The sequence below is a fragment of the Capricornis sumatraensis genome, chromosome 19, assembly GCF_032405125.1.
Source record: "Capricornis sumatraensis isolate serow.1 chromosome 19, serow.2, whole genome shotgun sequence".
Lineage (NCBI taxonomy): Eukaryota > Metazoa > Chordata > Mammalia > Artiodactyla > Bovidae > Capricornis > Capricornis sumatraensis.
The window spans coordinates 11976623-12002352 of NC_091087.1; the positions used below are offsets into that span (position 1 = coordinate 11976623).

The following is a 25730-nucleotide window of genomic DNA, read 5'->3' on the forward strand; positions in this document are numbered from 1 at the left end:
AAAAAGACACCTCAGTTGAAAAATAGGCAAAAGACTTAATAGGATGGTTCTCTGAAGAATATATACAAATGACCAATAATCACATGAAAAGATGCTCAGCATTATTAGGTACCAGGAAAATGCAAGTCAGAACCACAGTGAGATACCACTTCATACCCACTTGGATGGTTACAGTAAAAAGATGGGCAATAACAAGTGTTGGTGGAAAAGCAGAGAAATTGGAACCTTCATGTGCTACTGCTGGGAATAAAAATGGTGCAGGCACTTTGAGAAAACAGGCTGGCAGTTCCTCAAAAGTTTAAGCAAAGGGTTAATAAATGACCAAGCAATTCTACTCCGAGGTATGCTGCTAAGTCACTGCAGTTGGGTCCGACTCTGTGCGACCCCATAGACGGCAGACCACCAGGCTCCCCCGTCCCTGGGATTCTCCAGGCAAGAACACTGGAGTGGGTTGCCATTTCCTTCTCCAATGCATGAAAGTGAAAAGTCAAAGTGAAGTCGCTCAGTCGTGTCCGACCCTCAGCGACCCCATGGACTACAGCCTACCAGGCTCCTCCATCCATGGGATTTTCCAGGCAAGAGTACTGGAGTGGGGTGTCATTGCCTTCTCCAAGGTATATACCCCAGAGAAATTAAAGCGTTTGTTCACATAATAACTTTAACATGAATGTTCATGACAATGTTATTCACAGTAGCCAAAATATGAAAAAACTCAAATGTCCCTCAACTGATGAACAGAAAACAAAGTAGCATTCCATGAAGTCTTCAATTCAATTCAGTTCAGTCACTAAGTTGTGTCCAACTCTTTGCAACCCCATGGGCTGCTGCACGCCAGTATTCCCTGTCCATCATTATCTCCTGAAGTTGGCTCACACTCATGTCCATTTCTTTGATGATGCCATCCATCCATCTCATCTGCTGTTGCTCCCTTCTCCTCCTACCCTCAATCTTTCCCAGCATCAAGGTCTCTTCAAATGAGTCAGCTCTTCACATTAGGTAGCCAAAGTATTGGAGCTTCAGCTTCAGCATCAGTCCTTCCAATGAATGCTCAGGACTGATTTCCTTTATGATGGACTGGTTGGATCTCCTTGCTGTCCAAGGGACTTTCAAGAGTCTTCAACACCACAGTTCAAAAGCATCGATTCTCTGGCACTCAGCTTTCTTTAAAGTCCAATTCTCACATCCATACATGACCACTGGAAAAGTCATAGCTTTGACTAGATGGACCATTGTTGGCAAAGTAATGTCTCTGCTTTTTATTAATCTGTCTAGGTTGGTCATAACTTTTCTTCCAAGGAGCAAGCATCTTTTAATTTCATGGCTGCAATCACCATCTTAAGTGATTTTGGAACCCCCAAAAATAAAGTCTATCACTGTTTCCACTGTTACCTCATCTATTTGCCATGAGGTGATGGATGGGACCAGATACCATGATCTTAGTTTTCTGAATGTTGAGTTTTAAGCCAACTTTTTCACTCTGCTCTTTCACTTTCATCAAGAGGCTCTTTAGATCTTCTTTGTTTTCTGCCATAAGGGTGGTGTCATCTGCATATCTGAGGTATTGATATTTCTCCTGGCAATCTTGATTCCAGCTTGTGCTTCATCCAGCCTGGCATTTTGCATGATTTACTCTGCATAAGAAGTTAAATAAGCAGGGTGACAATATACAGCCTTGACGTACTCCTTTCCTGATTCTGCTTCTGTTAGTTGCATGTCCAGTTCTAACTGTTGCTTCTTAACATGCATACAGTGATCAGTGCAAAGAAATAGACGAAAACAATAATATGGGAAAGACTAGAGATCTCTTCAGGAAAATTAGAGATACCAAGGAAACTTTTCATGCAGAGATGGGCACAATAAAGGACAGAAATGGTATGGACCTAAAAGAAGCAGAAGATATTAAGAAGAGGTGGCAAGAATACACAGAAGAACTGTACAAAAAGATCTTCATGACCCAGATAATCATGGCGGTGTGATCCTCACCTAGAGCCAGACTTCCTGGAATGCAAAGTCAAGTGGGCCTTAGGAAACATCACTGTGAACAAAGCTAGTGGAGGTGATGGAATTCCATTTGAGCTATTTCAAATCCTAAAAGATGATGCTGTGAAAGCGCTGCACTCAATATGCCAGCAAATTTGGAAAACTCAGCAGTGGCCACAGGACTGGAAAAGGTCAGTTTTCATTCCAATTCCAAAGAAAGGCAATGCCAAAGAATGCTCAAACTACCACACAATTACACTCATCTCACACACTAGCAAAGTAATGCTCAAAATTCTCCAAGCCAGGCTTCAGCAGTACGTGAACCGTGAACTTCCAGATGTTCAAGCTGGATTTAAAAAAGGCAGAGGAACCAGAGATCAAATTGCCAACATTCATTGGATCATCAAAAATGCAAGAGAGTTCTAGAAAAACATCTACTTCTGCTTTATTGACTATGCCAAAGCCTTTGACTGTGTGGATCACAATGAAGTCTTATTTGGCCATAAAAATAGATGAGGTACTGATACATGCTAGGTGGATGAACCTTGAGAATATGTTCATAAGTGAAATATGCTAGACACAAAAGACCACATATTAATGATTCTATTTATATGAAATATTATGCATAGGTAAATCTATGGAGACAGAAAGTAATTAGTGATTTCCTAGGGTGGCAGTGGTGGAGGGCAGAGGGAGATGGGAAGTGGTTGCTAATGGGTATGAAGTTTCATTTTGGGGTAATAAAAGTGGTCTATTACTGTCATGATGATTGTGTAACTCTGAGACTATACTAAAAGCTATTATATACTTAAAGTGGGTGAACTGTATATGAATCATATCTCAATAAAACTTGTAAAATGTAAGGAAAGATGTAAAATATAAAGTGCTTTATTAATATTCTGTACCTTAAATTTAAGAAATATTTACAAATCAGAAAAATGGAAAAGGATCTGGAAGAAAAAAAGGGATCCTAAATTCTTCTCTGTACAAAGCAGAAGACAAAGTTCTACTATGTTCTTGACACCAAAAGAATGTTTCATAAGATTGTAAAGATAGCTTATTGTAGAATTGCCTTCTCAGTACTAGAGATGACAAACTCAGGAAAATATAGCTCACATGGTAATTAAGAGAAAATGGGACCTAAAACATGACAGAAGATCAGAAATTGTCGTTTTTGTAATAAAGGCATTAAAACCATCTGTTCAGTGGCAAAGACTCAGAAATGACACGAAAAAGGTTGTAAAAGCATGGGTAAAGATTTAAACATCAAATACAATTAAAAGGTAATAAAATCAAGAACATATTTATCATAGTAGTGTGTGTGTGTGCACATAGTCACTCATTCCTGTCTGACTCTTAGTGAACCCATGGAATGTAGCCAGCCAGGGTCCTCTGTCCATGAGATTTTCCAGGCAAGATCACTGGAGTGGATTGCCATTTCCTTCTTCAGGGGATCTTCCTGACCCAGGGACTGAACTCATACCTCCTGCATTGACAGGTGGATTCTTTACCACTAATGCCACCCGGGAAGATCTGCTGGAGAAGAGATAGGCTACCCACTCCAGTATTCTCAGCTTCCCCTATGGATCAGCTGGTAAAGAATCTGCCTGCAATGTGCGCAACCTGGGTTCGATCCCTGGGAAGGGAAGATCCCCTGGAGAAGAGAAAGTTACCCACTCCAGGATTCTGGCCTGGAGAATTCCGTGGTCTAGATATTCAATGGGGTCACTGAGTCGGACGCGACTGAGCGGCTTTCACACAGTGCCACCTGGGAAGCCTATCATAGTGGTTTTGATTTGATTTGTTCAGTCGCTAAGTTGTGTCCAACTCTTTGCGACCCCATGGACTGCCACATGCCAATATTCCCTGTTCATCACTATCTCCTGAAGTTGGCCCACACTCATGTCCACTTCTTTGATGATGCCATCCATCCATCTTGTTCTCCATTGCCCTCTTCTCCTACCCTCAATCTTTCCCAGCGTCAGCTCTTCACATCAGGTGGCCAAGTATTGGAGATTCAACTTTAGCATCAATCCTTTCAATGAATATTCAGGGTTGATTTCCTTTAGGATGCACTGGTTGGATCTCCTTCCTGTCCAAGGAACTCTCAAAAGTATTCTCCAACACCACAGTTCAAAAGCATCAATTCTTCATCACCCAGCCTTCTTTATAGTCCAACTCTCTCATCCATATGTGACTACTGGAAAAACCATAGCTTTGACTATACAGACCTCTGTTGGCAAAGTGATGTTTCTGCTTTTTAATGCACTGTCTAGGTTTGTCATCCCTCCCAAGGAGCGTCTTTTAATTGTATGGCTGCACTAACCATATGCAGTGATTTTGGAGCCCAAGAAAATACAGTCTGTCACTGCTTGCATTTTTTTTTTCCCATCTCTTTGCCAGGAAGTGATGGGACCAGATGCCATGATCTTTGTTTTTTGAATATTGAGTTTTAAGCCAGCCTTTTCACTCTCCTCTTTCACTTTCATTAAGAGGCTCTTTAGTTCTTCTTTTCTTTCTGCTATTAAGGTGATATCATCTGTATATCTGAGGTTATTGATATTTCTCCTAGCAATCTTGATTCCAGCATGTGATTCATTCAGCCCAGTATTTCGCATGATGTATTCTGCATACAAGTTAAATAAGCAGAGTGACAGTATCCAGCCTTGACATACTGCTTTTCCAGTTTTGAACCAGTCTGTTGTTTCCTGTCTGTTTCTAACTGTTGGTTCCTGACCTGCACACAGGTTTCTCAGGAAGCAGGTAAGGTTTTCTGGTGCTCTTAGCTCTTTAAGAATTTCCCACAGTTTATTGTGATCCACACAGTAGAAAGCTTTATCGTTGTCAATGAAGCAGAAGTAGATGTTTTTCTGGAATTCTCTTGCTTTTTCTATGATTCAACAGATATTTGGAAATCATGTTAGTACAAAAGTCCAATATTCTTTCATATACCCTCTCACTTATTTTAAACCTATTTACAAAGCACCTACTATGTGGCAGGCAGTTGGTATGGAACAATGCATAAACTGTGATGATTCCTCTTCTTATTGAGCTTCCTACAGAGTAGAAGAGACTGTTATTAAACACAGAACAATTAAATAATTTCAAATTGCAGTAAGTGGTCCAAGGAAAAGAAAAATGTGGTCTGGTGACTTAAGTAAAGTGCCTTTCTGGGCAGGTCCTTTGACCCTGAAGCATCCTTGGCATTTGGGAAGGTGGTTCTTTGGGAAAGAGTCATAGTCTGATTACGGTCAGTCAGTCAGTTCAGTCGTTCAGTTGTGCCCGACTCCTTGCAACTTCATGAACCACAGCATACCAGGCCTCCCTGTCCATCACCAACTCCCAGAGTCCACCCAAACCCAAGTCCATTGAGTCAGTGATGCCATCCAACCATCTCATCCTCTGTCATCCCCTTCTCCTCCTGCCCTCAATCTTTCCCAGCATCACCGTCTTTTTCAACGAGTCAACTCTTCGCATCAGGTGGCCTAAGTATTGGAGTTTCAGCTTCATCATCAGTCCTTCCAATGAACACCCAGGACTGATCTCCCTTAGGATGGACTGGTTGGATCTCCTTGCAGTCCAAGGACTCTCAAGAGTCTACTCCAACACCACAGTTCAAATGCATCCATTCTTCGGTGCTCAGCTTTCTTCACAGTCCAGCTCTCACATCCATACATGACTACTGGAAAAACCATAGCCTTGACTGGACGGACCTTTGTTGGCAAAGTAACATCTCTGCTTTTGAATATGCTCTCTAGGTTGGTCATAACCTTCCTTCCAAGGAGTAAGCGTCTTTTAATTTCATGGCTGCAATCACCATCTGAAGTGATCTTGGAGCCCCCAAAAATAAAGTCTGACACTGTTTCCACTGTTTCCCCGTCTATTTCCCATGAACTGATGGGACTGGATGCCATGATCTTAGTTTTCTGAACTTTGAGCTTTAAGCCAACTTTTTCACTCTCCTCTTTCGCTTTCATCAGGAGGCTCTTTAGTTCTTCTTCACTTTCTACCATAAGGGTGGTGTCATCTGCATATCTGAGGTTATTGATATTTCTCCCGGCAATCTTGATTCCAGCTTGTGCTTCCTCCAGCCCTGCATTTCTCATGATGTACTCTGCGTATAAGTTAAATAAGCAGGGTGACAATATACAGCCTTGACATACTCCTTTTCCTATTTGGAACCAATCTGTTGTCCCATGTCTACTTCTAACTGTTGCTTCCTGACCTGCATACAGATTTCTCGAGAGGCAGGTCAGGTGGTCTGGTAGAATTCTCGTCTTTCAGAATTTTCTATAGTTTATTGTGATCCACACAGTCAAAGGGTTTGGCATAGTCAATAAAGCAGAAATAGATGTTTTTCTGGAACTCTCTTGCTTTTTCCATGATCCAGCGGATGTTTGCAATTTGATCTCTGGTTCCTCTGCCTTTTCTAAAACCAGTTTGAACATCTGGAAGTTCACGATTCACGTATTACTGAAGCCTGGCTTGAAGAATTTTAAGCATCACTTTACTAGCGTGTGAGATGAGTGCAATTGTGTGGTAGTTTGAGCTTCTTTGGCGTTGCCTTTCTTTGGGATTGGAATGAAAACTGACCTTTTCCAGTCCTGTGGCCACTGCTGAGTTTTCCAGACTTGCTGGCATGTTAAGTGGTCTGATTACTGGGTCTAGGCCAAAAATGGAAGACTTGACTTGTTTTCACACCTCTAGGTCTGCTGGTGGGTTATTTGAGCTCTCACTCCATGAGTAGGGTACATCCAGGCCTTCTGTGAGAGTCAAGGGGCCTTTGGAGGAGTGAAGGATATATGATTATTAACGGCTTTGGAAATATGTGATTAATGTTTTTGGAAGAACCACTGACATCCAAGACAGAACCAGAAATTTGTTTTCCCTAAGCTTCTAAAAAGAAGGCAAAGGGTTTTTTGATCCTTATGTTCATTGTTTATGAGCTTCATCCTCTTTCATTAATACATTCAAAAATAGTGTACCAGGTACCCTGCTCACCATGGGATAAACAGATGGAAAGGGCAGTCCCCACCTTAAAGCCCACATCCCTGGGGACATGTCCAGGCCACCTGAGGCCTGAGCTGAGCACTACTGCATTATCAGGGGAGGGAGTGGGAGGAAGAAGCCTTTACCTATATTTTAGTTTTGTATTAAAGCATGGAAGTAGAGTTCCTGGTCCAGAGAGTGGCCTGCCCTCCTCGCAAAGGTGGAGAAATATCTGGGCTGTCTAAAGTTTCTTGTACTTCTTTGTCAAAGATGAAAGACCATCTGTCAAAAGAAACAATGCCCAGGATCCCTGTGAAGGATTCCAGGTGCAGAAGACAAGTCGATTTCTTTTTAGGCTTTTGTCCATCCTGTCTTGTTCTGGCTGAAATATGAGCATGTTAATTATTCTTCCCCCAAGCTGTGTGTTTGGGGGATTTCCTTTTTCTTCCTCTTCCATCAATTTGGAGGGTAAAGCCATTGAGCTCCAGTAGGCTAGTGTCCTCTTTCAGCAACAGACTTAACTGGAAAGTGGTGGGAGAAACATGATAATTCCAAAGCATTTGCATTTGTTTTCTTGAATTTGCCAAATGTATCTCAATGGACCTCTGAGATGATTGTCCTTTCTGGGACTCACATGTTGTCCTGAGTGTCCTGACCATGTAAATATACGCACTCCAGCTCATGTGAAAGTGACCTGCGCAGTCCAGAGTGCTTAAGGCAGGAAAGAAGATGGTCATCTGTTAATGAGCTGAACTTGGTCCTTCCAAATCTTTATATTGAAGTCCTAACCCCTGGCCAACAAAGGTCCATCTAGTCTAAGCAGTAGTCATGTATAGGTGTGAAAGTTGGACTATAAAGAAAGCTGAGCACCAAAGAATGGATGCTTTTGAACTGTGGTGTTGGAGAAGACTCTTGAGAGTCCCATGGATTGCAAGGAGATTCAACCAGTCAATCCTAAAGGAAATCAGTCTTGAATGTTCATTGGAAGGACTGATGTTGAAGCTGAAGCTCCAATACTTTGGCCACCTGATACGAAGAACTGACTCATTTGGAAAGACCCTGATGCTGGGAAAGATTGAAGGCAGGAGGAGAAGGGAATGACAGGATAAGATGGTTGATGGCATCACCGACTCAATGGACATGAGTTTGAGTAAGCTGCAGGAGTTGGTGATGGACAGGGAGGCCTGGTGTGCTGTGGTCCATGGGGTTGCAAAGAATCAGACACTACTGAGTGACTGAACTGAACAGAACTGAACCCCTGGCACCTCAGACGATGACTGTGTCTGGAAATAGGGCCTTTAAGGAAGTGATTGAGTTAGATGGGGTCATTAGAGAGTCCTTATAAGAAGAGGACTTAGATGGATACAGAGGGAAGACCTGTGAAAATGAAGGCATAAGACAGCCATCTGCAAATCAGGAAGAGAGGCCTCAGAAGAAACCCTGACCCTGCTGACTCCTCAGTCTTGGCTTCTAGTCTCTAAAACTGTGAGGATAACTGTCTGTAGTTTAAGCCACCCAGTCTGTGTCACTCTGTCACGGCAGTCCTAGCTGACTAATACAGTATCTTCTGTGAGAACATTTAATATTTGATAGAGGTTGAGACAAGGTTTTGGACTGATGTGAATGGCAGCCATCTGCCTTAGCTTCTGGGACCTTGGCGACAGCCAGCTTGAAGCGTTCCTATTGCAGTAGGCCCAGAGTCTCTTCTTAGGTGGTGCTACCTGGCCTTTGCCTTGCTGCTTTCTTCTGTTTGTGTCCCTCTGTCATTTTCTGATAAAATGAATGTGCTTTTTTCCCTCCTCTCCTTCCAGTTGGAAGCCCACTTTCCCTACAAGTCTGGGCTGTTTCCTTGACGATTCTTTTCATCTGTGTGGGGTTTATAGGACTGTTGAGGTTCTGTCTGCTTCTCTCCCTCCCTTGAACGGAGCACCCAGCATGGAGGCAGCCACAGATTCACACGGGCCAAGATTAGAAGGATAAGCAAGAGTTAATGTTGCTTAACTGTGCAAGGCTATGGTGTGACGAGTGCCTGTGGAACAGTCACGTCTTTCCTTAGTTGGCGTGAGGTGGGCACGTTGGAAGCCTTGTTCTTGTGGCTGCGGCCTCTGGCTGGACAGGGAGCGAGGCAGAAACCGAGTGGAGATGGCCCTCCTCCGCAGGCCGGGTTTTCCTCATTGGATGTGTGCGTTTTTTCCATCTCAAGGAAAGCTCCCCTCAATTCTAGTACTTTCAGGCAGTATTCTTGTTTCTCTCCTCCCCTAAAGTCTGCAGTTCCCTTCTCTCACTTTTCCCTTCCCTGGCTTCAGCCCCCCGGTCCTCCATCAGGAGCACCCCAGTGAGGCTCCCGGGGTCCCTGCCTGGCCCTCCTGGGCAGGAGGAGCTGAGCGGCCCTTCCCCTTGATGCTGTTCCCTCCGCTCCTGTGACTGTTTTCCTTGCATTGCCCCTCTGCAGTTGGTGCCATCTCTTCTACCCAGTCATGCAGTTTTGAGGTCCCGGGAGGATTGGTCTGAGATTGTTGATTCCTGAATGCCTGTCTCTGATCTCACCTTTGCCTTTGAGCACCAAGCCTGCACACCCCACATTCAACTTGACCTCTGCACTTGAGTGCTTTAAAAGCACCTGAAACTTAACAGGGCCAAAACTTGCAGTGCTTTTCTCCCCACAACTGGCCCTGTTATGCTGCTGCTGCTGCTGCTGAGTCGCTGCAGTCGTGTCTGACTCTGTGCAACCCCATAGATGGCAGCCCACCAGGCTCCCCCGTCCCTGGGATTCTCCAGGCAAGAACACTGGAGTGGATTGCCATTTCCTTCTCCAATGCATGAAAGTGAAAAGTGAAAGTGAAGTCGCTCAGTCATGTCCGACTCTTAGCGACCCCATGGACTGCAGCCCACCAGGCTCCTCCGTCCATGGGATTCTCCAGGCAAGAACACTGGAGTGGGTTGCCATTTCCTTCTCCGGCCCTGTTATAGAAGTCCCTTATTCAGTGATTAGTACAACCATACAAACCAGGGGTTATTTTTGATAACTGTCTTCACCTGGTACCTTGATAGACCCAGTATTCTTGACCTCACTTTCTAAGTATTGGGTTGGCCAGAAAATTTGTTGGGACTTTTCCGTAACATCTTATGCAAAAAAAAAAGAATGAACTTTTTGGCCCACCCAATACCTCCTTGAATCTGTCTGCCCCCCTTGTCCAGCTGTGGTCCCTGTTTACGTATGCTCCTGTAGTGATCATCCAACTGGTGTCCAGCTCCATGTCCCCCTGGAAGCTGTTCTTCCCAAAACAGCCAGAGTGACACATTGGAAACCTGAGTCCTGGTGACTTCCCACTGTTCCAGGGATAAGGAAGAAAACCCCGAGCGTATTGCGTGTGACCCTCCAAGTGTGCCTCAGTCTTGTCGCCCAGCCTCTTTGCCAGCCACGTTCTCTCTTGCTCTGTGCTTGCTTCTGTCCCCAGGGCCTGTGCACCTGCTGTTTCCATTGCCTGGGCTGCTCCCATCTCCTCTCTTCTCACCCACCCTGATTAACTCTTGCTTATCCTTCTAATCTTGGCCCGGGTGTCACTTCCTGATGGAACCTAATCTAAATTGGAACCCCCTCCTTTTATCTTTTCATAGCATTATTCTTTCTTTGCAAACATTTGTTGTATTTATGATTTTTATTATCCATCTGTTCTTTTAGTTAATGTTTATTCCTTCTGGTGATCACTTACATTGCCTTGCACAGTAGGTTCACAATTCAATATTTATTGACTGAATGAGCCTCACCCACAGACAGTGGTGCCTGGCTGCTTGGTGCCCACGTGGCTCCAATCATGAGTGGAAAGGTCTGGCAGAGCCAGTTCAGCTTTCTTACCCCAGCCCTGCTGCCTCCCAGGGTGGGGTGGGGGTGGGGGACACCTCCTGCCGAGTGAAGGGACTGATTTTGAACTCCAAAGTTGATCAGTCCTTCATTCAAGATCTTAACCACAAAAAAATCTTTATTTTCCACCTTTCTTTGTAAGGAATTTACATGAAAAAATATGCCTTTTATAAAAATGACTTGGCCTTGGGGGAAGTTATTTAAAGAATTCATACTTGGAGAGCAAAACTAATTTTTTTCCTTATTCCAAAAAAAAAAGAGAGAGAGAGAGAAAGAGAAGGCCACTATTTTTCAAGGATGTTGGATTTATGCAACTGCCAAGAGTTCACCTGGCTGGGAGCTCATCTTCAGCTGTGGACCCATCATTCCAGATTTTTTGCTGTTTTGTTATTTTTTTTAAATAAGACCCTTTGGCTGAAGGAAAAAAAAGTGATTAGAAAATAATTCTTTAGATCTGACAGTTTTCTTGGGAAGCATGCTGTTTGTAAGTCTGTGTGTGTGCGAACTTAAAAACTAGACTAGTTGTTCGTGTTTCCTCCTCCAGTGCTTTCCCCACGTTGACTGAATCTGCAAGGCGCTGTCACCAGGCCTTGGGATGTGGCAGAGATAGGTTGTTGAGAAATCTTGGCGCACAGTGATGCGTGCATTTCCTTCATGGGGCACCCCCTGACTGGCTTTTGTTAAAGATGACTCAGGGTGAAGGGCAGCATTCCCGTCCCTGGCAGTGCTCTGCCGTGTGAAAGTGCACATCCTCACTGTTTCCATGGGCCTGGGAGGAGTCCTCGAAGCTTGAATGAAATGCAGAAAGGAGATTAAGGACTGACAGCCACATTGGTGTCCCTGTGGATGTACCTCTGAGGGAGATGAGGAAGCTGGGCTGGGAGTTCCCCAGGAGCTAGAGGCTGGAGCCGCAGCTGCCCACCACTGCTGGAACAGTTGTTACCCTGTGCTGAAACAAGGGGTCCCTTCTCCCTATCTCCTACCTTCCTGTCTCCCTCCAGCATGCCCAACCAGCAAGGGAGTCCAGGAAATGGTTTGCAGGTCCTCTGCAATTGATGATGGTGATGGTTGCATAACTCTGAGAATATACTAAAACCATTGAACTGTGCATGTTCAACAGTTAAATTGTATCATATATGAATATCAATAAAACTTGGACCATAAAGAAGGCTGAGTGCTGAAGAACTGATGTTTTTGAATTGTGGTGCTAGAGAAGACTCTTGAGAGTCCTTTGAACTGCAAGGAAATCAAACCAGTCAGTCCTAAAGGAAATCAACCCTGAATGTTCATTGGAAGGACTGATGCTGAAGCTGAAGCTCCAGTACTTTGGCCACCTGACGCGAAGAGCTGACTCATTGGAAAAGACCCTGCTGCTGGGGAAGATTGAGGGTAAGAGGGGAAGGGGACGACAGAGAATGGGATGGTAGCATGGCATCACTGACTCAATGAACATGAGTTTGAGCAAATTCCAAGAGACAGTGAAGGACAGGGAAGCCTGGCACGGGGTCGTGAAGAGTAAGACACAACTAAGCAACTGAATAACAACCACCACCACCCCCCCAGAGTGGAATGCAAAAGAGAGGGCTAGGGGAAAAGGACAAATAACTGGTGCATTGGAGATGGATACCTTTCTGTTAAGTGGAACCTTCGTGGGCATCAAGATCAGGCCCGAGTGAATTTTCAGAGTTTCCAGTTCCCATCTTGAAGGTATTTTTTATTACATCTCATACATGCTTATTTTGAAAAAATTAAAGACAAAATAGAATGGGCTCTTGTACATGCAGTTTAAACTACACATCTTACTAATATAGTTGCTGTGGCAGCGGTGGCTTTGGTGCCCTGAAAATGAGTTTGTGTGGCTGTGGCAGGGGTGTCTGCACACAGGATCCCGCTTGGGGCAAGAGTCGGTCTCTGCCCCACGGAGAAGGACTCACACTGTCTGTTTTCCATCTTAATGAGAAACATTTGATTTCCATTCTTTTATGGAAATCTCTTCTAATGAAACATCATTAATTTTTCATGGTTTAAATGGCTGAGTTCATGTACAGTCATGTTTTGTGTTCTGTCACATTTGTGATGATTAAAATATTCCACCCTCTGTAATGTTGGGAGGTTACATTGGGATACTGAGCAGGAGTTAAAAGCTGCTTCTCTTGAAACTGTTATTTTTGTACAGTTCTAATTTATTGTTGCATGATTAAGGATGTCCTTAGAGAAATTATTTCATGCTCCTGCCTAATAAGAAATATTGAAGACAACAAGTTGATTGGTGAGCATCTAGACTAGAGATCCTGGTCAGACCCTGTAGGGTGCATACGAGCATCCACTATTTGTTGGGTCACTCATGCAAAGTTTAAAAACTAGCATTTAGACCCTAGAAATTAACAGCAGTAATAGCGATGTAATGATAAGGATAGAAATAAAACTAGCAGCATATTTGAGTGCGCTTATATACCTGAACCAGTCAATCCTAAAGAAAGTCAACCCTGAATACTTATTGGAAGGACTGATGCTGAAGCTCCGGTACTTTGGCCACCTGATGAGAAGAGCTGACTCATTGGAAAAGACCCTGATGCTGGGAAAGATTGAAGGCAAAAGAAGAGGGCGGCAGAGGATGAAATAGTTGGATGGCATCACGATTCAATGAACATGAACTTGGGCAAATTCTGGGAGATAGTGAAAGACAGGGAGGCCTGGCCTGCTGCAGTCCATGAGGTCACAAAGAGTCAGACATGACTTAGTGGCTGAACAACAGCAACAGTTATACACCCGGTCCTGTGTTACACCTGACTCACATCCATCCTAAGAGAGTGGAGTAATTATCCCCTAGTGTTAGAGATGAGGAAGCTTGCCCCCGGCCCCCACAACGTGGGCATACTCTCCTCAGCTCCATAGGGTGCCATAGCTGGGCTCCTCACAGTTAGCGTTGGCCCTGCCTTCTGTGAAGAAGTGAAGGATAGGGAAGCCTGGTGTGCTGCAGTCCATGGGTCACAAACATTCGGACACGACTGAGCCACTGAACAACAACCGCCCCCTTAAGTGATGGTCGTGTTGTATGTGAATTTAATTTCAGGACATTTAGGTTAAGTTTGTTGAAAATCTTGTTATTAATTAGGAATTCAAAGAGTTAATTCACTCAACCAAGTATAATTCTCAAATGTTTCTGCTATGCACTAGGCCGTGTTTGGCAATTTGGAAGGTCCAGAGGGTGATGTTTGGGTCCTTAAGCTCACAGTCTAGCCCAGAAGGTAAGTATAGACCCACGTTAGACTATAGCATGGATGGGAGTTTGGAGTTTTCAGGATTCCTGAGGAGCAGGGGGCTCGGGGAGGAGGGGGCACTCCAAGAAGCCTCAGGGTTGTCTGCTCAGGTCCTCCCCCTGCAGTGGGCTACAGGGGGTCTCCCTGGCAAGCGGGATAGACCCCAGAGCTCCAGCCTCCTGTTCAGCCTGGTCTGAGAGGTTTCACTGTTCTCAGGGTTACTTCTGTTGTCCAGTTTTGAGTTAGTTTCTGATGTGGCTGGTACAGAAAAGAAGGCTCCCTTCCCGTGTCCTGCACGGCAGCCCCGCCTGCCCTGGTGGGGAGGTTAGCACGGCGCCTTGGTGAGCCTGACACTGAGCGAGCCCGGGGCCCTGCCTGCCGGGCTGACCCCTGGTTCTGGAAGCCTGTGCCCTCCCTCCTCTTTCTAGCTCCCACCGCCGGTCATCCCCCTTCTCGGCTCTGCCACCTGCTCTTGCCCGCCTGCTTTGTTGGCTGCGGGCCCATGGCGGCTCCTCTGGGCGCTCCCACTGCCCCCGGGACTGAGGGATCCCTGAGGCCACCCACTTGGAAAGTTCAGGAGAACTTCTTTGGAATTCCCTCTGATGAGTGCTGTAGTTTTTGGTCCTCCACTCTTATAGAAGGTTCCTGAGAGATATAGCTAAACTAAATTCATGATCATGCTTGTCATAAAATGTGGGAAACACTGGCTAGTGCAGTGGCCCCTAGATGAAGTCTGACTCCTTATTTTAATTTTAGAAGTTGGTGTTAGGAAAATACTGTCTTTCCCTGAGGAATGGTGTTCCTCCCGTTGGAGGACTGTGTAAAACTGACCATCTGGCATGTTTACCTTAAACTTTTTATTTTTCTCCTGATTTCAGGAAACTCAGAACCCCATTCAAGGGCAGAGTGGACAGTGGTTATTCTGTGAGGCTGGACTCCCAGTCAGCGGGGTTAGTGGCCTCCAGGAGCAAGATGCTGGACACATTTCTGGGGGGTCCCCATTTGCTCGTCTTGTCTGGAGGTGAGGTTGACAACAGTCTGCAGGGAGGAGTGAGCTCAGCCTGGACGCTCTGGTGGGACCTCGGCTGCAGCTTCAGGAGCCACGTCCTCAGAGCACTGGCTTCGCAGGTGTGACTTCACCTGTCCCCAGTGTGCACGTGGGCCCATGCACTTCATCTAGAGAGCTTTCAGAAACAATGAGTGCTCCCTAGGAACAACTTTCCAGAGCATATCCTCAGACAGCCCAGGGACTGTTTCCAAAAGAATAAGGTGTGAAAATGAGGGTTCTAACCAAAGTGATTCCCTGGGGGAAATCTTGTCTAGAAACTAGAACCCTCTATACACAAATTATGGGTTGGGAGGACAGTTTCGGCACTTCAGAAGGTTTCTCTGCAGGTCAGGTGTGTCTCTGGGTCTGTGTCCTGTCGCCCCTCCTGACCATAGTCTTGGTGGTGTGCACTCTCCTGCCAGATGCTCTTTTGGGCTTCCCTGGGCTGTCTCGTTTCCTCCTCAGCAGTGTTCAGAGGAAGCACTAGATGAGGTGTGTGGGTCACACGGCCAGCTGGGACACCCCGGCTGAAGCTTTCAGGCCCACCCTCCTCGTTTGTCTCTATGAAGAACAGCAGTGGTCCATCATCAGTAGAGCTAAGCTTTATTGAGCACGTGCTGTGAGCCAGGTGCTCAGCTCAGGGATTACACCTGGATCTCCTTTAAGCCTGATCGCAGCCCACTGAGAAAGGAGCTGTTGTCCCTCTGCCTCATAGATAAGTTATCTGAGACTAGCAGAGGGCACACGATTTACCCCAGATCAGACAAAACAATGGGGACCCTCATTTGAATCAAAGCATTCTGTCTCTAAAACTCTGTCCTTGGCCACTAGGTGACCTGGCTGTCACCAGAGTCATAATTGTCATTGCAGTTAGGGTGCCATTTATTGAAGAGTCACAGCATCCCGGCCGGAGAATGAACTAAGTGCTCCATAAGCGTCTCAGTCACTGTGCAAGCCTGTGCGGTGGGGGTGATCGTTCCAATTTTGAAGGCAGTCACGTAGACCTGGAGAGGTTCTGAGGCTTGCCCAGTGTCCCACAAGTAGCTTGTGGTTGAGCTCGGCACATGCTCTGGTCTGCCCCAAACCGCATCCCTGTTTTGAATCCTGTCATTGCTTGCCACTCATCTGCAGGCCTCCATGGCCCCCAGGGTGAAGAGCTCCTGGCGCCCTGTGCTCACTCTGGGCACCAGGGCCTGTCCTGCCAGTGCGGACCCCTCTCCCAGCCCCAGAGGAGACCCCTCTCCCCAGGGCTAAGGAAGATCTCAGGGGCTTGGGTGCAGATCCCTGCGCCGTGCCTCCAGATGAGAACGAGGGACAGGTGGCCATCCTCTGGCCTCAGGTGAATTCTGGGCAACACATCACAGTGCAAGGGCTTCTGATGGGACTGTTCTCGTCCTGCCCACGAGAGAGCTAGAGAAAACCCATGGTCAGGGCGGCTGAAAGAACGCGTGGCTCTGGACTCCTCCTCGGTGCTGAGGGTTCTGGTTGTCCACTGCGCTAGGGTACCCAGGTGGGGACGTTCTTGTATCTGGACCTTGAGTACTGCGTGTGGGAAATTATGTTTCCGGCTTGAACGCCAAGTTCAGGTTAAGTGTACATGTTCTCGTTGACTCTGTAAGTGTGTTGGATGCCTTCCACCCAGTTCCTAGGGGAGAGGCTCGTCTTTGTCTTCCCGATGTGAAGAGCCCAGTGTCCTTGGGCAGCTGCCTCCATTTCTTCCACAGTGTCTGTTTTCCTTCTGATTTGCTTCTGTAGCTGGCAGGGCTCATTTGGCATGAGGAATAACCTGAGGTCTTCCCTGGAGATGACGTTATAGAACCAGACCTGCAAGGATCCTCCTTGTAGGACATAGAGTAATTTCAGGGCTGACTTCCACTGTTTGAATTCTTACACCAAGTATTTTATAGTTTATGCATTAGTTTTCCCTGGTGAATACCAAAATACTCTGTTGTTGTTAAACTAAACTAGTATCTATTCTACATAGAGCTTGACGATTTAGAACTGAGCTTATTTTTTTCCTTTACCAAGAGTGAAACTAATAACTACAGTAAATTATATTCTCGCTCAGCGTTTTGAACACTCCCCGAACTCTTCAAATGGTTTGAATATGCTAAACGTACAGTGTTTAGAATGCCTTTGGTTTCTTCCTTTTCTTCTCTCCTGCATGTTTTCCCAAACAAGGTTCCTGGTAACTTGCATAAACACACACAATTTTCTTCTTTAATGGATAATTGGGGCAAAGGGAAAATAAGTGTAAGAAAAATAATGTGAAGCCTGAGACTGAAAGTCTACCAAGTCAGCACCAAGCCCCAGCGACGTTCTGGCAAAAGACACTATTGGGCTGGACTTGGGAGTGAACCCGGCGTCTGTGACAACAGACCCGGGGCCTCACAGGCTGCGGTCTGTCCTCATCGGTGGGGTGAGGGCCGCCTCCCCCGTTCCCACAGTGGAGGGAGACAGCTGATTACCAAGTGAGCCTGGAGGGCCCCCAGGTGGCTGCCTGCCTGCTTGGCCGCAATTTTGACCTCTCCTGTGAGGTCTAGATTCAGCACCCACGTTATTCTGAAATTGATGTTTTTCTTCTTGCTTTTCTTCTTGTTTTTCTTCTTGTGAATACTTGTATTGCTGAGACTTTATTAGGGAATATTGATGCAGTTCATGGAATTAAAGGTAAAAATAGATTATGGTTCTGTTCTCCCTGTAGGAAAGGAAGAATCATCAGGCATGATGGCTATAGAGCTTTGCTGATGGAGGGGTTGCTGGGAGCAGGGATTGAGGAGGGTGGTGAGCTGCCTTCTGCTTCTCCTGTTTCCACGTGTAGGGGAGGGAATACAGGTCCTCGCTGGCTGTCTTACCTGCTGTTCCCCAATCCAGGCTTCTGGATGCTGACCGCTGAGTGTCTTTATGTACTCATTCCACTGCAGAAAGAGTATTGCCTTTGATGAGGGCTTGCTGTCCTAGACGTCCCTGGAAGGGGTGTTCGGTATATGGCCTGGACACCACACTGTCCCGGGAAATCTGAGAAGTTCTGATTTCCTGAAACCCAGCTGGCTGTGGGGATCTGATTTGAGTCTTGAGGCTCCTCTTCTCATGCTTGGGAAAGGACGGAGCACTAGGGCATCCGTGAACACCAGTTCATGTCCTTGAACATGTGGAGGGATCACCAGCCAACCTATCGTGGTTGCCGTGTGACAGCCCCAGTCCGCGGTTGTTGGTGAGGGGACAGACACAGCAGGAGCATGCGTGCCCTGGGCCAGCCGTGTACTTGCGGCTCTGACTTGAGGGTCTGGTGCGCGTGGAGGCAGAAGGCTGCTCCTCCCACTCAGGTCTTGCAGCAGTCAAGGCCATGCAGAGTCCTTTCCTGCTGAGTTTCCCGTGGCCTTTCCTGTCCCCATGTTTTAAGTTCAGATGACACTGAGGAGCCTCTTCACACCCAAAGCAGTGCAGGCAGGAGAGTCAGAGCTGTGGGGTGAGGCCTGGGTTTTAGGGCCAAATCCACCTCTGCCCAGTGCTTGACTTCAGCTTTGTTATGTGGGAAATAGGGATTCCACTCACTCATTCACCCATGCACTCATCCATCCATCCATCCACTCAAGCACGTGCTCACTCAGTGAGTGTTTACTTCACAACATGTACAGGGCCTGGGGCTGGGGGTGAAAGGGGCAGACGAAGTCATTGTAGTTGCAAACCCTTAAACAACCCCAGAGGCCCTGACGGTTGCGTTTTACCTGTGACTGAGTATTCTGGGCAGGTGATAATGTGCAACATTACACCTTTTGTGGCACCATTTGTTAGCTCTCCCAGGTCCATCAGGGAGGGAGAGGCAGTTCTTGTTGGTCCTACTTGAAAGATGGATGCCCAGTGCAGTGTTTTGCTGTGTGAAAAGTCCAGGGGTCACCTGCTTCTCTGGTGGGAAGTGCTAGGCTACCTTTCTAGGAAAGCACTCACCACTTAACCTGTTTCGGCCCAGCATCTTCCAGAGAAATATTACTAATGCATCCTTTAAATGAGTAAGTGAAGTCGCTCAGTTGTGTCCGACTCTTTGCGACCCCGTGGACTGTAGCTTATCAGGCTTCTCTGTCCATGGGATTCTCCAGGCAAGAATACTGGAGTAGGTTACCATTTCCTTCTCCAGGGGATATTCCCGACCCAGGGATCAAACCCGGGTCTCCCGCATTGGAGGCAGACACTTAAACCTCTGAGCCACCAGGGAAGATATAATATGAAATATTTTTCAGTTCACGTGAACTTGAATTTAAATAGAGCTCCCTTTAGACACTGCTAAAAAGGCAGTTGTAGTCATGCAGGAACCAGAAAACACAGACATGGTGAAAATAAGCAGCCAGGGTGGGGAGTAGCTGCAGAGGAATCCATGAGTTGGGGATGCGGAAAGATGGGTAATAACTCCCAGCTTAGGGAGGAGCTGCGGCAGAGTTGGTTTCTTCATCATCTTGGAAAATGTGGGGTGTGCTGGTTACAGCAAAGCTCTTATTTGGGTGGCCCTTCACTTCTGCTGAGGTGACGTGGCTTATCGCATATTCCAAGATTGATAGGTTGGCCTGATCCAGGCAGTGAGCGCCCGGCAAGCATGCTGAGCTCAGGATTTAGAAGCTGCCCATGGTCTACCTTCCTCGTATTCAGAGGGGCTCTGTGAATGTGAGCGTAGGTCCAGAGAGAGATTGCCAACCAGGGGCCTCTTTCATTCTGGCCGTGTGCAAAGGCAGTGCCATCTGAGACCATATCTTTTCTCTTAGAATAGACCCTGCCTTCCCAAATTCCACTCCTAGGGCCTGGAAGTCTCCAGGGGAGGTGAGCCTGGCTTTGGGGAGGAGGGAACCACCCTGCAGGTTGGCAAGACAGTTATACATTTTGTCTTGTGTTTCTGGGATAAGTCAGATGACATATTTTGCTCCCCAGGCCCTCTGTTTTATTGCTTATAGTTTAAAAGTGACTTCTGGGGTTTTCTCAGACTCAGGGATAATACTTTAAATAAGTAAGTACTTGTTCCATTGTACCATTGTATAAATTTGGAAAATACAGAGGAAAAAAGGAAAATGAAGATCACACATCACCCATGATTCATATTTCAGTTAAGTTCTTCCTAAAGAAGGTTATTCTCTCTGGGCCTGAAGATGCTTGCATGTTAAATCTTTGCCAACCTGAGATTTAACTATATGTAGACTTATATGTGCTTCTCTCTATGTCACTAAATAACCTTCGCAACTGTGCTTTACATGACTGCCCCCTGTTTTACCATCATTGGGTTTCTCTGTGGTTGTAGATTGTTTTCCAGTTTGTCTCACTGCACAAATTGTTTTTGTTTATACACTATGAACCGTATTTCTGGTTTTTGTGTGTGCATCTTTGGTTCTAGAATGATTGAGTCACTGTATGAAACCAGTTTGTACATCTGTGGGCTGAGTTTATTGCAAAGAGGTTGTAGCAGAGCTGGTTTCTGTGTTCAGTTCAGTTGCTCAGTTGTGTCCAACTCTTTGTGACTCCATGGACTGCAGCACGCCAGGCCTCCCGGAGTTCACTCAAACTCATGTCCATTGAGTCAGTGATGCCATCCAACCATCTCATCTTCTGTCGTCCCCTTCTCCTCCTGCCTTCGATCTTTCTCAGCATCAGGGGCTTTTCCAATGAGTCAGTTCTTCTCATCAGGTGACCAAAGTATTGGAGTTTCAGCTTCAACATCAGTCCTTCCAATGAATATTCAGGACTAATTTCCTTTAGGATTGACTGCTTGGATTTCCTTGCAGTCCAAGGAACTCTCAAGAGTCTTCTCCAACACCACAGTTCAAAAGCATCAATCTTCAGTGCTCAGCTTTCTTTATAGTCCAACTCTCACATCCATATATGACTACTGGAAAAACCATAGTTTTGACTAGACAGACCTTTGTTGGCAAAATAATGTCTCTGTTTTTTAATAAGCTGTCTAGGTTGGTCATAACTTTTCTTCCAAGGAGAGAAAGAAAGGCAGTTCCTTAATTTGATAGCTATTATTTCCATTTTTATATCAGCCCACACAGAAGATTTTCATTCCAGTCCCAAAGAAAGGCTTCCGTGTGGGCTGATGTAAAAATGGAAATGCTGCTGCTGCTGCTGCTAAGTCACGTCAGTCGTGTCCAACTCTGTGCGACCCCATAGACGGAAGCCCACCAAGCTCCTCTGTCTCTGGGATTCTCCAGGCAAGAACACTGGATTGGGTTGCCATTTTCTTCTCCAATACATGAAAGTGAAAAGTGAAAGTGAAGTCGCTCAGTTGTGTCTGACTCTTAGCGACCCCATGGACTGTAGCCTACAAGGCTCCTCCATCCATGGGATAATAGCTGTCAAATTAAGGAACTGCCTTTCCGTTCATATTCGGATTCTGAAAGTGCATGTTATTGACATAAACCTTTGATGTTGGTCAGAGGTGTTTGCACCCACAAATCTGTATGTCAGTCCTCACATGGCAGCTTTGAGCATCCAGATGTTCTGACGTGGGACCCAGTAATAACCCTAGTTGTTTAGCAAAGTAAAGTCTTCTCGGAAATCAACTGATCTGAAGAGTCAGCAGAGGGTTACTCACTGTTTACTAATGTCCCTTCCCTGTGGTGAGGAAACAGCAAAGTGCTGCACAAATGTCTCTGTTGTTTTCTAGAAAAGAAGAAGCCGAGAAGGGGCCGGCCATCACGGGACGGGCGGCAGCGGAGGAACGCCATTCGGCTGACCAGTGAGCACACGGTGGAGACCCTGGTGGTGGCCGACGCCGACATGGTGCAGTACCATGGGGCTGAAGCGGCCCAGAGATTCATCCTCACCGTCATGAACATGGTGAGCCTGCTTCCTCCCGGATAGGGCCCTGCGCGTGGTGCTGGCATCTGCTCCTGGGTCGGGAGTGGGCTCACACACAGACTTGCCACCCCTGGGCAGGTGGGGCACAAGGGGCGGGGGCGCACCCTAGGCAGAGGCCTGAGTGCTGAGCGGGGCTGGTGCAGGGTCAGTGCCGGAGTCCGCCCGGGGACGGGAGTCCGCCCGGTAACCAGAGTCCACCCGGGGACAGGAGTCCAGCCGGTAACTGGAGTCCGCCCGGGGACGGGAGTCCACCCGGTAACCAGAGTCCACCCGGGGACAGGAGTCCAGCCGGTAACTGGAGTCCGCCCGGGGACGGGAGTCCACCCGGTAACCAGAGTCCACCCGGGGACAGGAGTCCAGCCGGTAACTGGAGTCCGCCCGGGGACGGGAGTCCACCCGGTAACCAGAGTCCACCCGGGGACAGGATTCCAGCCGGTAACTGGAGTCCGCCCGGGGACGGGAGTCTACCCGGTAACCGGAGTCCACCCGGGGACGGGAGTTCAGCCGGTAACTGGAGTCCGCCCGGGGACGGGAGTCCACCCGGTAACCAGAGTCCGCCCAGTGATGGGCGTCTGCCCAGTGATGAGAGTCTGCCGGGTGATGGGAGTGCTCTGGTAGTGGGAGTCCACCCGTGCTCCCCACCAGATGCCTCCCAAGACCCTTTCTGTGGGCGAAGGCCCCTCTCAGAGGAGTAACACTGAGTAAGTCAGTCCTGCTCTAAGGAGCCAACTGTCTAGTACAAAGAATCAATATCCAACTCTAGTGTAAAACAGAGCTGGTCGTGTGCAAGGAAGAGAGTTTGTCTAGTTGAGGGAAGCAAGGAAGGAACCTGGGTCTTCTCTGGTTTGATGAGTGGGCGGAGGAGGGAAACCTTCACATGGTGGGTAGGTGGGGAGGGGCCGCCCGCCTCAAACTTCAGACGTGGAAGAATGTTTGTGTGCATCCCCACTTCACCATCCATCCACTCTCCTAACAAGCAGTTTTGAATGTCTCCTGGCATAGTGGTAGGTGCCAGTTACAAATCCTAAAAGACCCAGACCTTTCTGCAGAAGGCAGTGGTGTCACAGATGGGCGAAGCATCTGTGCTTGAGTAGGCATTTCTTCAGGGAGCGCTGGGGGCCAGGTGGAGGGCTGGGGAGTGATCACCCTGAAGTGTGGGGGCACCATGAAAGAGCTGACCCTTCAGCCAAGTGAGGGTGCTTGCCTGATTGGGGGAGCAGTGGCAGGTCACATGGGGAGTGCTGCAGGAGCTACATCTTGGGGAGGACAGGTGGACTGGTGTGTCTGCAGCTGTTGGTGCGGCTGGCCTTGGCCGGGCCGAGCAGAGCACAGCGGGGAGAGAGAAGCTGCCCACAGAGGCACAGTGGAGTGCCGGGGTCAGGGCCGGGCAGGAAGGCAGACAGACCGGGTGTGGGTTGTCCTTAAGGAGCGGGGTGAGAGGTGTGGGAAGGGAGTGGTTAACAATGCCTGATGCTGCTGCCAGCCCCAAAGGAGTAGCTGTAGGGATTGGTTCCCTGGTGGCTCAGACGGTAAAAGCATCTGCTTGCAATGTGGGAGACCCGGGTTCCATCCCTGGGTGGGGAAGATCCCCTGGAGAAGAAAATGGCAACCCACTCCAGTACTCTTGCCTGGAAAAACCCATGGACGGAGGAGCCTAGTAGGCTACAGTCCATGGGGGTTGCAGAGAGTCAGACAGGACGGAGTGACTTCACTTTCACTTTCGCTTCGGGCGTTGCTGGGGGTGGAATTTGGGTAGGGGCAAACTGGGATGAGATCAGGAAGTGAAGAAGTAGAAACAGCATTGCAGAAGGTCTTGGCTGAGGGAGAGAAGAGGAAAGAGGCTCACTGGGTGGAACCGAGGTCAAGGAGGACTTTGGAGAGGGAAGTCGGTGATGGGGTACCATTGTGGGGTTCAGGCCCAGACACGCCTGCCGCAGGAGCCCTGCTCTGAGCTCAGAGCCGGCAGCGTCAGAACCACTTTGAGCTGGCTCCCCTGCGTGAGCAGCTGCAAGGCGGGGGCTCAACCACCCCCGGGACTTTAGCTGCCCCAGGGGCCTTGTGCCTGGTGACCAAAGCACATACAGCTCATGGAAAGTGGAAAGGGCCAGGCCCTGGCTGTGCCACAGTGACTGGGAGATGCTGGAGGCGGCCTGGGAACAGAGGCTAGAGACGTGGCCCGGGTCACACAGGCAGTCCCTGGCAGGGCTGTGGCCATCAGGCCAGGCCTGTCTGTAGCCACAGGGAAACAGCTGATCATAAGCCTCACCCTGGGCTGACAGGGATGGCAAGCCCCACAGCATTCCTGCCCACTGTGAAGTCAAGACTCCAGTACCTCGACCTCTGTCAGGCTGACTTGCCAGGGCTTGCTTTGGGGACTCGTATCAGTTTGCAGCAAACTCCATCTGTCTGGCCCCCGCCCCAACCCCAGACAGGCCATGCCCTAAGGCTGAGGCTGCTTTGGTGGTGCATGGAGTCTTGAAGGTGAGTTACCCTCTGGACCCACAGACCTCCCCGTAGGATGGGCTCGTCTGCAAAACCCAGCGATGTGGACCCGCTGGGGGACCAATCCAGGGCTGATCTGTGGACACACCATGAGGTTCCAGGTCACCCTCCCTTTTAAAGTCATCAGCTCTAAGAATTCCATTAACTTTTTTTCTTTCCTTTCTCCCCCCACTCTTTCTCTCCTCTCCCTTTTTTACTTCCTTCCTTTCCTTCTCCAGATTTTTAAAACTTATGGTAATAAATACATACCAGAAAAGTTTCTGTCTCACCCTTTAAGCCTGCAGTTCCGTCACATTAGGAACGCTCACCTTGCTGTACCGCCATTGTCACCATCCATCCCCGGAATTCCTTTCGTCCTGCAGAACTGAAAATGTCCTCATTCGACACTGGCACCCCATGCTCCCCTCCCCCAGCCACGACAGCACCCTTCCATTTTGAATTTGACACCCCTAAGGACCTCATATCTAAGTGGAGTCAGACAGTATTTGTTCTTTTGTGACTGGTTGATTTTTCACTCAGCATGATGTCACTCATTGCCTCTTATACCGAGGAAAGTCCTTTGACAAACCATGTGTTCTGATTTTTTAATCAGAAAATATAATCATTGAAACAGTGACTAAAGGATAAATGGAAGCTCCATAGAATGTTTCTTATGGTATATCTGGTTTTATTTTCAGTATGTTTCTAGGAGCTTTATCTGACTTGCTAAATTGTCCTTTCAGCTAAAGTCGAATTTATACAATCATTCTATATTTAAAAGCTAAACATGTATCTCATGATGAATTTTTTCTTCAAATCAATGTAAAACAAATCACTTAATTTTCTTGTTGTTAACTGTATTTGTAACCTCTGTCTCATGAAGCCAGTTGTTCTAGAGTCAGTCTTGAGAATGTAGTATGTTATTGAGGGAAATGTAATTCCCTTCTTGGGACCTTATCTATCACTGGGATAGATCTATCCCAGTGAAACTAGTAATAGGAGACTTTAAGGTCCAGCAGAAATACTGCCTGTTGACACAAGCCTTAATCTTTCAACCGAGAGAACTAATTGATAATTGTGTTAACATTGAAGTAAAAAAGCACTCTGTAAATCTCGTATGGGTATCTCTTAGGACTAGATCAGATTCTGGGAAATAACAGTAAATTCGGATTGCTTAATATTAACCTGTTAAATATAGAATTGTTTCCAGCTGGTGGTTAAAAATCTTATTCACAGAGGGCTAACCCATGGCCAAGACATGAGGGTTTTT

General features: G+C 47.3%; 1 protein-coding gene across 1 annotated transcript in view; it reads left to right on the forward strand.

Moving 5' to 3' along the window:
* Positions 1-25730, forward strand: part of ADAMTS17 (ADAM metallopeptidase with thrombospondin type 1 motif 17) — a 390285-nt gene that overhangs the window by 46772 nt on the left and 317783 nt on the right. The window contains exon 4 of the mRNA XM_068991384.1: positions 21786-21958. Coding sequence (XP_068847485.1) covers positions 21786-21958 — 173 coding nt within the window. The remainder of the gene's footprint in view (positions 1-21785; positions 21959-25730) is intronic.